At 52.4% G+C, this 13,721-nt stretch overlaps 1 protein-coding gene across 1 annotated transcript in view; it reads right to left on the bottom strand.

Annotated features, from left to right (window-relative positions):
• Window positions 1-13,721, bottom strand: part of thbs3a (thrombospondin 3a) — a 35,466-nt gene that overhangs the window by 17,171 nt on the left and 4,574 nt on the right. Inside the window, exons 3-13 of the mRNA XM_072460263.1 lie at window positions 13,041-13,294; window positions 7,216-7,324; window positions 6,731-6,813; window positions 3,977-4,028; window positions 3,119-3,267; window positions 2,778-2,915; window positions 2,595-2,669; window positions 1,805-1,957; window positions 1,570-1,680; window positions 561-668; window positions 1-146 (exon numbers count right to left, since the gene is read on the bottom strand). The exon at window positions 1-146 is cut by the window's left edge and continues 14 nt beyond it. Coding sequence (XP_072316364.1) covers window positions 1-146; window positions 561-668; window positions 1,570-1,680; window positions 1,805-1,957; window positions 2,595-2,669; window positions 2,778-2,915; window positions 3,119-3,267; window positions 3,977-4,028; window positions 6,731-6,813; window positions 7,216-7,324; window positions 13,041-13,294 — 1,378 coding nt within the window. The remainder of the gene's footprint in view (window positions 147-560; window positions 669-1,569; window positions 1,681-1,804; window positions 1,958-2,594; window positions 2,670-2,777; window positions 2,916-3,118; window positions 3,268-3,976; window positions 4,029-6,730; window positions 6,814-7,215; window positions 7,325-13,040; window positions 13,295-13,721) is intronic.

The following is a 13,721-nucleotide window of genomic DNA, read 5'->3' as shown; positions in this document are numbered from 1 at the left end:
TCCTGGTCGCAGGCGTCTCCTTGGCCGTTGGAGTCCGTGTCTTTCTGGTCCGGGTTTGGGACGGTGGGACAGTTGTCACACGAGTCCCCGAACGAGTCCGAGTCCGAGTTCTGCTGGTCTTTGTTTGGGACGAGGCGGCAGTTATCCTGAGGTCAGAGGTCAGAGAGGTGGCATATTACCTGATCTGTCCCCTTTGTCTTTTCATCATGTCCCTGACCCTCCCAAACTGAATCCACGGGCCGGGGCCGGGGCCGGGGCCGGGGCCGGGGGGGCCGGGGCCGGCTCTTAGACAGGACGGGGAATTTTAAATTGTGGACGGCCATTTCATTAATTAATTAATTAAAAAAGTGAATATTACAGTGTTCTCGCTGAGGGCCTCTGGGGGCCCCGCCAGGCTGAAAAGTCATATACAACGCTCTCTTATAGTTAAGAACGCTACACTCAATAACGGAGACGACCATTCTGGAACCTGTTCAATCATCATCGTTTTCAAACCCTATCTAACAGCCTGTGCTTACTGGCGTAGGTCAAAGGTCAGAGGTCAGAGGTCAGACTTTTACCTCCACGTTCTTGATTCCGTCTCCGTCCGCGTCCTCGTCGCACTGGTCTCCGATGGCGTCTCCATCTGCGTCCTCCTGACCGCTGTTTGGGGTCAGAACGCAGTTGTCCTGGAAACACAGAGGTCCCTGACTCTGGCGCCCCCTGCAGGTCCTGTCAGGTCCTGTCAGGTCCTGTCTGCAGAGGCCCTGATTGGCTCTCACCTGTCAGCAGAGGCCCTGATTGGCTCTCACCTGTCTGCAGAGGCCCTGATTGGCTCTCACCTGTCAGCAGAGGCCCTGATTGGCTCTCACCTGTCAGCAGAGGCCCTGATTGGCTCTCACCTGTCTGCAGAGGCCCTGATTGGCTCTCACCTGTCAGCAGAGGCCCTGATTGGCTCTCACCTGTCTGCAGAGGCCCTGATTGGCTCTCACCTGTCTGCAGAGGCCCTGATTGGCTCTCACCTGTCTGCAGAGGCCCTGATTGGCTCTCACCTGTCTGCAGAGGCCCTGATTGGCTCTCACCTGTCAGCAGAGGCCTGATTGGCTCTCACCTGTCTGCAGAGGCCCTGATTGGCTCTCACCTGTCTGCAGAGGCCCTGATTGGCTCTCACCTGTCAGCAGAGGCCCTGATTGGCTCTCACCTGTCTGCAGAGGCCCTGATTGGCTCTCACCTGTCAGCAGAGGCCTGATTGGCTCTCACCTGTCTGCAGAGGCCCTGATTGGCTCTCACCTGTCAGCAGAGGCCCTGATTGGCTCTCACCTGTCAGCAGAGGCCATGATTGGCTCTCACCTGTCTGCAGAGGCCCTGATTGGCTCTCACCTGTCAGCAGAGGCCCTGATTGGCTCTCACCTGTCTGCAGAGGCCCTGATTGGCTCTCACCTGTCAGCAGAGGCCCTGATTGGCTCTCACCTGTCAGCAGAGGCCCTGATTGGCTCTCACCTGTCTGCAGAGGCCCTGATTGGCTCTCACCTGTCTGCAGAGGCCCTGATTGGCTCTCACCTGTCTGCAGAGGCCCTGATTGGCTCTCACCTGTCTGCAGTGGCGGTGCGTGTCTTCACAGGGCAGAGAACGATCCGGAAAACCATCGATGTCCGTGTCCAATCCACATGTGTTTCCATTCCCCGCCCAGCCCACGTTACACTGGAACCAGAGAGAACCACGTCTGAAGCATTTCATGCTCCACCGGTCTAAACCCGGTCTAAACCCGGTCTAAACCCGGTCTAAACCCGGTCTAAACCCGGTCTAAACCCGGTCTCAGTCTTACTGTGCAGGTGACCTCTCCGCTGCGTTCAAGGCTGCAGTGGGCGTTGGCGTCGCACGGGTTAAAGGTCAGACCGGAACAGGAGTTTTGGGCATAACATCCCGAGGTTTGGTTACCAAGGAAACCAGGTCGACATCCGCCACATTTGAATGAACCCTGGACCAGAACAAGGAACGGTCAAAGACTCAAAGAACTCATATATCTGATGTGTGTGAGGGGCGTGGCTAAAGCTAGTGTGTGTGAGGGGCGTGGCTAAAGCTAGTGTGTGTGAGGGGCGTGGCTAAAGCTAGTGTGTGTGAGGGGCGTGGCTAAAGCTAGTGTGTGTGAGGGGCGTAGCTAAAGCTAGTGTGTGTGAGGGGCGTGGCTAAAGCTAGTGTGTGTGAGGGGCGTGGCTAAAGCTAGTGTGTGTGAGGGGCGTGGCTAAAGCTAGTGTGTGTGAGGGGCGTGGCTAAAGCTAGTGCGTGTGAAGGGCGTGGCTAAAGCTAGTGCGTGTGAAGGGCGTGGCTAAAGATAGCGTGTGTGAAGCTAGTGTGTGTGAGGGGCGTGGCATTTGAACCTCTCTTTATGTCATGCTAATGCTAATGCTAACGTCAGACGCTTTATGACCTGGAAATATCAGATTGTGGCTCTGGACAAAGCCAGTGCCATAAACAGGAAACAGCTGTTGCTAACGTGCTTTGCTAGCTTTGTGTTGCTAAGGCGCCACATAGTCGTTAGCATCAGTGGAAACACGGCGTTTTAGCACGAGGTCACTGAGGTCACTGAGGTCACTGAGGTCACTGAGGTCACTGACCACGGTGTTGATGCACACGGAGTGGGCGGGGCAAACATCTGGACGATCCAAACACTCGTCGATGTCAGAACATTCCTGAAACAGAGACACAGAGTCCGGCTGAGTCCAGACCTGGACCTGGACCGGGACCGGGACCAGGACTGGGACCAGGACTGGGACCACATTCAGACCAGGACTCGTTACCTGTGTGTGAGTCTTGGCAAAGCTGAGGCCGGTGCCACTCACTGGCGCCCCCCACAGGCCGAGGGGGCAGGGCTTACAAGAGAACCCGCCCACAGTGTTCACACAGAGGGAGGGGTCATGACACGGCCACACAGAGCACTGAGGAGAGAAGCAACCAGGTCAAGACCAGGTCCAGGTCCACGACCAGGACCAGATCAAAATGACCATTAGAGAAACCCAACTACACGATGTTCTTAGTCTCCACTAATGAATGAGTCGATGAATCATTTCAGCCTAATCACAATAATATCACATGTCGTTAACATTTACAATATCGTTCTGTTCAGAATCCAGGTCCAGACCTCGTCCACGTCCTCGCAGTATGTCCCGTTTCCTTCGAAGCCGGCGGGACACGGATCACAGGTGAATCCTGGGAACTGTAAGCTCTCCACACAGGCCACGCCCTTAAAGCAGGGATTAGGAGAGCAACGAGAGCGAGGCTCATGGAAACCTGCAGAGAGACCTGGTTTAGTCCTGGTTTAGTCCTGGTTTAGACCTGGTTTAGACCTGGTTTAGTCCTGGTTTAGACCTGGTTTAGACCTGGTTTAGACCTGGTTTAGACCTGGTTTAGTCCTGGTTTAGTCCTGGTTTAGTCCTGGTTTAGTCCTGGTTTAGACCTGGTTTAGACCTGGTTTAGACCTGGTTTAGACCTGGTTTAGACCTGGTTTAGTCCTGGTTTAGTCCTGGTTTAGTCCTGGTTTAGACCTGGTTTAGACCTGGTTTAGACCTGGTTTAGACCTGGTTTAGTCCTGGTTTATACCTGGTTTAGACCTGGTTTAGACCTGGTTTAGACCTGGTTTAGTCCTGGTTTAGTCCTGGTTTAGTCCTGGTTTAGACCTGGTTTAGACCTGGTTTAGTCCTGGTTTAGTCCTGGTTTAGTCCTGGTTTAGACCTGGTTTAGACCTGGTTTAGACCTGGTTTAGTCCTGGTTTAGACCTGGTTTAGACCTGGTTTAGACCTGGTTTAGACCTGGTTTAGTCCTGGTTTAGTCCTGGTTTAGACCTGGTTTAGTCCTGGTTTAGTCCTGGTTTAGTCCTGGTTTAGTCCTGGTTTAGTCCTGGTTTAGTCCTGGTTTAGACCTGGTTTAGTCCTGGTTTAGACCTGGTTTAGACCTGGTTTAGACCTGGTTTAGACCCGGTTTAGACCTGGTTTAGACTCACCACAAACTTGACACTCCAGGATGGTGTTTCTGATCAGAGACATTTCTTTCACCTGAAACAAAGACAAGACTCAGCTCTGATGTCTCACGTCTCTGATGTCTCACGTCTCTGATGTCTCACGTCTCTGATGTCTCACCTGTTCTCTGATGTCTCACCTGTTCTCTGATGTCTCACGTCTCTGATGTCTCACGTCTCTGATGTCTCACGTCTCTGATGTCTCACCTGTTCTCTGATGTCTCACGTCTCTAATGTCTCACGTCTCTGATGTCTCACGTCTCTGATGTCTCACGTCTCTGATGTCTCACGTCTCTGATGTCTCACGTCTCTGATATCTCACCTGTTCTCTGATGTCTCACGTCTCTGATGTCTCACGTCTCTGATGTCTCACCTGTTCTCTGATGTCTCACGTCTCTGATGTCTCACCTGTTCTCTGATGTCTCACGTCTCTGATGTCTCACCTGTTCTCTGATGTCTCACGTCTCTGATGTCTCACCTGTTCTCTGATGTCTCACGTCTCTGATGTCTCACCTGTTCTCTGATGTCTCACGTCTCTGATGTCTCACGTCTCTGATGTCTCACGTCTCTGATGTCTCACGTCTCTGATGTCTCACCTGTTCTCTGATGTCTCACGTCTCTGATGTCTCACCTGTTCTCTGATGTCTCACGTCTCTGATGTCTCACCTGTTCTCTGATGTCTCACGTCTCTGATGTCTCACCTGTTCTCTGATGTCTCACGTCTCTGATGTCTCACCTGTTCTCTGATGTCTCACGTCTCTGATGTCTCACCTGTTCTCTGATATCTCACGTCTCTGATGTCTCACCTGTTCTCTGATGTCTCACGTCTCTGATGTCTCACGTCTCTGATATCTCACGTCTCTGATGTCTCACCTGTTCTCTGATGTCTCACGTCTCTGATGTCTCACGTCTCTGATGTCTCACGTCTCTGATATCTCACGTCTCTGATGTCTCACGTCTCTGATGTCTCACGTCTCTGATGTCTCACGTCTCTGATATCTCACGTCTCTGATGTCTCACGTCTCTGATGTCTCACCTGTTCTCTGATGTCTCACGTCTCTGATGTCTCACGTCTCTGATATCTCACGTCTCTGATGTCTCACGTCTCTGATATCTCACGTCTCTGATGTCTCACCTGTTCTCTGATGTCTCACGTCTCTGATGTCTCACGTCTCTGATATCTCACGTCTCTGATGTCTCACGTCTCTGATGTCTCACGTCTCTGATATCTCACGTCTCTGATGTCTCACGTCTCTGATGTCTCACGTCTCTGATATCTCACGTCTCTGATGTCTCACGTCTCTGATGTCTCACCTGTTCTCTGATGTCTCACGTCTCTGATGTCTCACGTCTCTGATGTCTCACCTGTTCTCTGATGTCTCACCTGTTCTCTGATGTCTCACCTGTTCTCTGATGTCTCACGTCTCTGATGTCTCACGTCTCTGATATCTCACGTCTCTGATGTCTCACGTCTCTGATGTCTCACGTCTCTGATATCTCACGTCTCTGATGTCTCACGTCTCTGATGTCTCACGTCTCTGATATCTCACGTCTCTGATGTCTCACGTCTCTGATGTCTCACGTCTCTGATATCTCACGTCTCTGATGTCTCACGTCTCTGATATCTCACCTGTTCTCTGATGTCTCACGTCTCTGATGTCTCACGTCTCTGATGTCTCACCTGTTCTCTGATGTCTCACGTCTCTGATGTCTCACGTCTCTGATGTCTCACCTGTTCTCTGATGTCTCACGTCTCTGATGTCTCACCTGTTCTCTGATGTCTCACGTCTCTGATGTCTCACCTGTTCTCTGATGTCTCACGTCTCTGATGTCTCACCTGTTCTCTGATGTCTCACGTCTCTGATGTCTCACGTCTCTGATGTCTCACCTGTTCTCTGATGTCTCACCTGTTCTCTGATGTCTCACCTGTTCTCTGATGTCTCACGTCTCTGATGTCTCACGTCTCTGATGTCTCACGTCTCTGATGTCTCACCTGTTCTCTGATGTCTCACCTGTTCTCTGATGTCTCACCTGTTCTCTGATGTCTCACGTCTCTAATGTCTCACGTCTCTGATATCTCACGTCTCTGATATCTCACGTCTCTGATGTCTCACGTCTCTGATGTCTCACGTCTCTGATATCTCACGTCTCTGATGTCTCACGTCTCTGATGTCTCACGTCTCTGATATCTCACGTCTCTGATGTCTCACGTCTCTGATATCTCACCTGTTCTCTGATGTCTCACGTCTCTGATGTCTCACGTCTCTGATATCTCACGTCTCTGATGTCTCACGTCTCTGATGTCTCACGTCTCTGATGTCTCACCTGTTCTCTGATGTCTCACGTCTCTGATGTCTCACCTGTTCTCTGATGTCTCACGTCTCTGATGTCTCACCTGTTCTCTGATGTCTCACGTCTCTGATGTCTCACCTGTTCTCTGATGTCTCACGTCTCTGATGTCTCACCTGTTCTCTGATGTCTCACGTCTCTGATGTCTCACGTCTCTGATGTCTCACGTCTCTGATGTCTCGCCTGTTCTCTGATGTCTCACGTCTCTGATGTCTCACCTGTTCTCTGATGTCTCACGTCTCTGATGTCTCACCTGTTCTCTGATGTCTCACGTCTCTGATGTCTCACGTCTCTGATGTCTCACCTGTTCTCTGATGTCTCACGTCTCTGATGTCTCACGTCTCTGATGTCTCACCTGTTCTCTGATGTCTCACGTCTCTGATGTCTCACCTGTTCTCTGATGTCCAGTCGCAGTTCTCCCAGCACTTGGTTGAAGATGATGAGCTGACCAATCAGAGCCTTCAGGTGGTCACCTGACAGGAAACAGTAAAACAGCTGATTCTCTCGCTCACCGTCGAATCCGTTGGATTTTTCCGTCTTCAAAGCGAAGAAACTGGACACTAACTGACCTGACACTAACTGACCTGACACTAACTGACCTGACACTAACTGACCTGACACTAACTGACCTGACACTAACTGACCTGACACTGTGTGTGCAGGTCACTCTGTGTGTGCAGGTCACTCTGTGTGTGCAGGTCACTCTGTGTGTGCAGGTCACTCTGTGTGTGCAGGTCATTCTGTGTGTGCAGGTCATTCTGTGTGTGCAGGTCACTCTGTGTGTGCAGGTCACTCTGTGTGTGCAGGTCATTCTGTGTGTGCAGGTCACTCTGTGTGTGCAGGTCACTCTGTGTGTGCAGGTCAGTGACACTGACCGAGGAGAGCGCCGAGGTCGTTTGAGGAATCCTGAAACGGACAATCGGCCAGAGCCCCGGCTTTGGCCACACTGCCCCCTAACACCAGGCTCAGGAACTGCACCGCGCCCTGAAAAACACCAAACACTAGCAAAGGGTCCTGTCTGGTCCTGTTTGGTCCTGTTTGGTCCTGTTTGGTCCTGTTTGGTCCCGTTTGGTCCCGTTTGGTCCCGCTTGGCCCCGTTTGGCCCTGTCTGGTCCTGTTTGGTCCTGTTTGGTCCTGTCTGGTCCTGTTTGGTCCCGTTTGGTCCCGTTTGGCCCCGTTTGGTCCCGTCTGGTCCCGTTTGGTCCTGTTTGGTCCTGTCTGGTCCTGTCTGGTCCTGTTTGGTCCTGTTTGGTCCTGTTTGGTCCTGTTTGGTCCTGATTGGTCCTGTCTGGTCCTGTTTGGTCCTGTCTGGTCCTGTTTGGTCCTGTTTGGTCCTGTTTGGTCCTGTCTAGTCATGTCTGGTCCTGTTTGGTCCCGTTTGGTCCCGTTTGGTCCTGTTTGGCCATGGTCCCGTTTGGTCCCGTTTGGTCCCGTTTGGTCCTGTTTGGTCCTGATTGGTCCTGTCTGGTCCTGTTTGGTCCTGTTTGGTCCTGTTTGGTCCTGTTTGGTCCTGCTTGGCCCTGTTTGGCCCTGTTTGGTCCTGTCTGGTCCTGTTTGGTCCTGTTTGGTCCTGTTTGGTCCCGTTTGGTCCCGTTTGGTCCCGTTTGGTCCCGTTTGGTCCCGTTTGGTCCTGCTTGGCCCTGTTTGGCCCTGTCTGGTCCTGTTTGGTCCTGTTTGGTCCTGTCTGGTCCTGTTTGGTCCCGTTTGGTCCCGTTTGGCCCCGTTTGGTCCCGTCTGGTCCCGTTTGGTCCCGTTTGGTCCTGTCTGGTCCTGTCTGGTCCTGTTTGGTCCTGTCTGGTCCTGTTTGGTCCTGTTTGGTCCTGTTTGGTCCTGATTGGTCCTGTCTGGTCCTGTTTGGTCCTGTCTGGTCCTGTTTGGTCCTGTTTGGTCCTGTTTGGTCCTGTCTAGTCATGTCTGGTCCTGTTTGGTCCTGTTTGGTCCTGTTTGGTCCCGTTTGGTCCCGTTTGGTCCTGTTTGGCCATGGTCCTGTTTGGTCCCGTTTGGTCCTATTTGGTCCTGTTTGGTCCTGTTTGGTCCTGATTGGTCCTGTCTGGTCCTGTTTGGTCCTGTCTGGTCCTGTTTGGTCCTGTTTGGTCCTGTATGGTCCTGTTTGGTCCTGTCTAGTCATGTCTGGTCCTGTTTGGTCCTGTTTGGTCCTGTTTGGTCCCGTTTGGTCCCGTTTGGTCCTGTTTGGCCATGGTCCTGTTTGGTCCCGTTTGGTCCTATTTGGTCCTGTTTGGTCCTGTTTGGTCCTGATTGGTCCTGTCTGGTCCTGTTTGGTCCTGTCTGGTCCTGTTTGGTCCTGTTTGGTCCTGTATGGTCCTGTTTGGTCCTGTCTAGTCATGTCTGGTCCTGTTTGGTCCTGTTTGGTCCTGTTTGGTCCCGTTTGGTCCCGTTTGGTCCTGTTTGGCCATGGTCCTGTTTGGTCCCGTTTGGTCCCGTTTGGTCCCGTTTGGCCCTGTTTGGTCCTGTTTGGTCCTGTTTGGTCCTGTCTAGTCCTGTCTGGTCCTGTCTGGTCCTGTTTGGTCCTGTTTGGTCCCGTTTGGTCCCGTTTGGTCCTGTTTGGTCCTGTCTGGTCCTGTTTGGTCCTGTTTGGTCCTGTATGGTCCTGTTTGGTCCTGTCTAGTCCTGTCTGGTCCTGTCTGGTCCTGTTTGGTCCTGTTTGGTCCCGTTTGGTCCTGTTTGGTCCTGTTTGGCCATGGTCCTGTTTGGTCCCGTTTGGTCCCGTTTGGTCCCGTTTGGCCCTGTTTGGTCCTGGTTGGCCCTGTTTGGTCCTGTTTGGTCCCGTTTGGTCCTGCTTGGCCCTGTTTGGTCCTGTTTGGTCCTGTTTGGTCCTGTCTGGTCCTGTTTGGTCCTGTTTGGTCCTGTTTGGTCCTGTATGGTCCTGTTTGGTCCTGTTTGGCCCTGTTTGGTCCTGTCTGGTCCTGTTTGGTCCTGTCTGGTCCTGTTTGGTCCTGTTTGGCCCTGTCTGGTCCTGTCTGGTCCTGTCTGGTCCTGTTTGGTCCTGTTTGGCCCTGGTCCTGTTTGGCCCTGTTTGGTCCTGGTTGGCCCTGTTTGGTCCTGTTTGGTCCCGTTTGGTCCTGTTTGGCCCTGGTCCTGTTTGGTCCTGTTTGGTCCTGTTTGTCCTGTATGGTCCTGTTTGGTCCTGTTTGGCCCTGTCTGGTCCTGTTTGGTCCTGTCTGGTCCTGTTTGGTCCTGTTTGGTCCTGTTTGGTCAGGTCTGGTCCTGTCTGGTCCTGTTTGGTCCTGTTTGGCCCTGGTCCTGTTTGGCCCTGTTTGGTCCTGGTTGGCCCTGTTTGGTCCTGTTTTGGCCCGTTTGGTCCCGTTTGGTCCCGTTTGGTCCTGTTTGGTCCTGTCTGGTCCTGTTTGGTCCTGTCTGGTCCTGTTTGGTCCTGGTCCTGTTTGGCCCTGTTTGGTCCTGGTTGGCCCTGTTTGGTCCTGTTTGGTCCCGTTTGGTCCTGTTAGGTCCCGTTTGGTCCCGTTTGGTCCCGTTTGGCCCTGTTTGGCCCTGTTTGGTCCTGTTTGGTCCTGTTTGGTCCTGTCTGGTCCTGTTTGGTCCTGTCTGGTCCTGTTTGGCCCTGGTCCTGTTTGGCCCTGTTTGGTCCTGTTTGGTCCTGGTTGGCCCTGTTTGGTCCTGTTTGGTCCCGTTTGGTCCTGGTTGGCCCTGTTTGGTCCTGTTTGGTCCCGTTTGGTCCTGCTTGGCCCTGTTTGGTCCTGTCTGGTCCTGTCTGCTCCTGTTTGGTCTTGTCTGGTCCTGTTTGGCCCTGGTTGGCCCTGTTTGGTCCTGTTTGGTCCCGTTTGGTCCCGTTAGGTCCCGTTTGGTCCCGTTTGGCCCTGTTTGGTCCTGTTTGGTCCTGTTTGGTCCTGTTTGGTCCTGTCTGGTCCTGTTTGGTCCTGTCTGGTCCTGTTTGGTCCCGTTTGGTCCCGTTTGGTCCCGTTTGGCCCCGTTTGGCCCTGTTTGGTCCTATTTGGTCCTGTTTGGTCCTGGTTGGCCCTGTTTGGTCCTGTTTGGTCTCGTTTGGTCCTGTTTGGCCCTGTTTGGTCCCGTTTGGTCCCGTTTACACCGTTTGGTCCTTTTTGGTCCCGTTTGGTCCTGGTTGGTCCTATTTGGTCCCGTTTGGCCCTGTTTGGTCCTGGTTGGCCCTGTTTGGTCCTGTTTGGTCCTGTTTTGTCCCGTTTGGCCCTGTTTTGTCCTGTTTGATCCTCTTTGGTCCCGTTTGGTCCTGTTTGGCCCCGTTTGGTCCTGTTTGGTCCTGTTTGGTCATGTTTGGTCCCGTTTGTTCCTGTTTGGCCCTGTTTGGTCCTGGTTGGCCCTGTTTGGTCCTGTTTGGTCCCGTTTGGTCCTGTTTGGCCCCGTTTGGTCCTGTTTGGTCCTGTTTGGCCGTGGTCCTGTTTGGTCATGTTTGGTCCCGTTTGGTCCTGTTTGGCCCTGTTTGGTCCTGGTTGGCCCTGTTTGGTCCTGTTTGGTACCGTTTGGTCCTGCTTGGCCCCGTTTGGTCCTGTTTGGTCCTGTTTGGCCATGGTCCTGTTTGGTCATGTTTGGTCCCGTTTGGTCCTGTTTGGCCCTGTTTGGTCCTGTTTGGCCCTGTTTGGTCCTGTTTGGTCCCGTTTGGTCCTGCTTGGCCCTGTCTGGTCCTGTTTGGTCCTGTTTGGTCCTGTCTGGTCCTGTTTGGTCCTGTCTGGTCCTGTTTGGCCCTGGTCCTGGTTGGCCCTGTTTGGTCCTGTTTGGTCCCGTTTGGTCCCGTTTGGTCCCGTTTGGCCCTGTTTGGCCCTGTTTGGTCCTGTTTGGTCCTGTCTGGTCCTGTTTGGTCCTGTCTGGTCCTGTTTTTGTCCCGTTTGGTCCCGTTTGGCCCTGTTTGGTCCTGTTTGGTCCTGGTTGGTCCTGGTTGGTCCCGTTTGGCCCTGTTTGGTCCTGTCTGGTCCTGTTTGTTCCTGTTTGGCCCTGTTTGGTCCTGTTTGGTCCTGGTTGGCCCTGTTTGGTCCTGTTTGGTCTCGTTTGGTCCTGTTTGGCCCTGTTTGGTCCCGTTTGGTCCCGTTTACACCGTTTGGTCCTTTTTGGTCCCGTTTGGTCCTGGTTGGTCCTATTTGGTCCCGTTTGGCCCTGTTTGGTCCTGGTTGGCCCTGTTTGGCCCTGTTTGGTCCTGTTTGGTCCTGTTTGGTCCTGTTTGGTCCTGTCTGGTCCTGTTTGGTCCTGTCTGGTCCTGTTTGGTCCCGTTTGGTCCCGTTTGGTCCCGTTTGGCCCCGTTTGGCCCTGTTTGGTCCTATTTGGTCCTGTTTGGTCCTGGTTGGCCCTGTTTGGTCCTGTTTGGTCTCGTTTGGTCCTGTTTGGCCCTGTTTGGTCCCGTTTGGTCCCGTTTACACCGTTTGGTCCTTTTTGGTCCCGTTTGGTCCTGGTTGGTCCTATTTGGTCCCGTTTGGCCCTGTTTGGTCCTGGTTGGCCCTGTTTGGTCCTGTTTGGTCCCGTTTTGTCCTGTTTGGCCCTGTTTTGTCCTGTTTGATCCTCTTTGGTCCCGTTTGGTCCTGTTTGGCCCCGTTTGGTCCTGTTTGGTCCTGTTTGGTCATGTTTGGTCCCGTTTGGTCCTGTTTGGCCCTGTTTGGTCCTGGTTGGCCCTGTTTGGTCCTGTTTGGTCCCGTTTGGTCCTGCTTGGCCCCGTTTGGTCCTGTTTGGTCCTGTTTGGCCGTGGTCCTGTTTGGTCATGTTTGGTCCCGTTTGGTCCTGTTTGGCACTGTTTGGTCCTGGTTGGCCCTGTTTGGTCCTGTTTGGTCCCGTTTGGTCCTGCTTGGCCCCGTTTGGTCCTGTTTGGTCCTGTTTGGTCCCGTTTGGTCCTGTTTGGCCCTGTTTGGTCCTGGTTGGCCCTGTTTGGTCCTGTTTGGTCCCGTTTGGTCCTGCTTGGCCCTGTCTGGTCCTGTTTGGTCCTGTCTGGTCCTGTCTGGCCCTGTTTGGTCCTGTTTGGTCCCGTTTGGTCCCGTTTGGTCCCGTTTGGCCCTGTTTGGCCCTGTTTGGTCCTGTTTGGTCCTGTCTGGTCCTGTTTGGTCCTGTCTGGTCCTGTTTGGTCCCGTTTGGTCCCGTTTGGTCCCGTTTGGCCCTGTTTGGTCCTGTTTGGTCCTGGTTGGTCCCGTTTGGCCCTGTTTGGTCCTGTCTGGTCCTGTTTGTTCCTGTTTGGCCCTGTTTGGTCCTGTTTGGTCCTGGTTGGCCCTGTTTGGTCCTGTTTGGTCTCGTTTGGTCCTGTTTGGCCCTGTTTGGTCCCGTTTGGTCCCGTTTACACCGTTTGGTCCTTTTTGGTCCCGTTTGGTCCTGGTTGGTCCTATTTGGTCCCGTTTGGCCCTGTTTGGTCCTGGTTGGCCCTGTTTGGTCCTGTTTGGTCCCGTTTTGTCCCGTTTGGCCCTGTTTCGTCCTGTTTGATCCTCTTTGGTCCTGTTTGGTCCTGTTTGGTCATGTTTGGTCCCGTTTGGTCCTGTTTGGCCCTGTTTGGTCCTGGTTGGCCCTGTTTGGTCCTGTTTGGTCCCGTTTGGTCCTGCTTGGCCCCGTTTGGTCCTGTTTGGTCCTGTTTGGCCGTGGTCCTGTTTGGTCATGTTTGGTCCCGTTTGGTCCTATTTGGCCCTGTTTGGTCCTGGTTGGCCCTGTTTGGTCCTGTTTGGTCCCGTTTGGTCCTGCTTGGCCCTGTTTGGTCCTGTTTGGTCCTGTTTGGTCCTGTTTCTACCTGGACTCGAGCGTAGGTCTTCTGTCCATGCCTGACGTCCACACTGTCACTGTCTCCGTCCACATTTCCCAGGGCAGGAAGTGATGCAGCGGAATCGGCCAATCGACAGTCAACGTAGAGCTCAGCGTTGAGGCTCCGCCTCCGCAGGCCGCCCAATCGCAGCACAAAGCTGTGGCTCCGCCCATCGGCCAGCGGCGCGTTCTGAAGGTTCAGCGTGTGCAGTCGACCGTCAGCACGAACATAACGCACCAGCACTGAGATTATAACCAGATTATAATCAGATTATAATCAGATTATAACCAGATTATAACCAGATTATAATCAGATTATAATCAGATTATAACCAGATTATAATCAGATTATAATCAGATTATAATCAGATTATAACCAGATTATAATCAGATTATAATCAGATTATAACCAGATTATAATCAGATTATAATCAGATTATAATCAGATTATAATCAGATTATAACCAGATTATAATCAGATTATAATCAGATTATAACCAGATTATAACCAGATTATAAGAAGATTATAATCAGATTATAACCAGATTATAACCAGATTATAACCAGATTATAATCAGATTATAATCAGATTATAATCAGATTATAATCAGATTATAACCAGATTATAACCAGATTATAAGAAGATTATAATCAGATTATAACCAGATTA

The sequence above is a fragment of the Eucyclogobius newberryi genome, unplaced genomic scaffold (assembly GCF_026437365.1).
Source record: "Eucyclogobius newberryi isolate DKJ021-1_F unplaced genomic scaffold, fEucNew1.0.hap1 SCAF_3, whole genome shotgun sequence".
Lineage (NCBI taxonomy): Eukaryota > Metazoa > Chordata > Actinopteri > Gobiiformes > Gobiidae > Eucyclogobius > Eucyclogobius newberryi.
The sequence above is the reverse complement of the archived record's forward strand: the minus strand, read 5'-3'. Positions and strand labels throughout refer to the sequence as shown.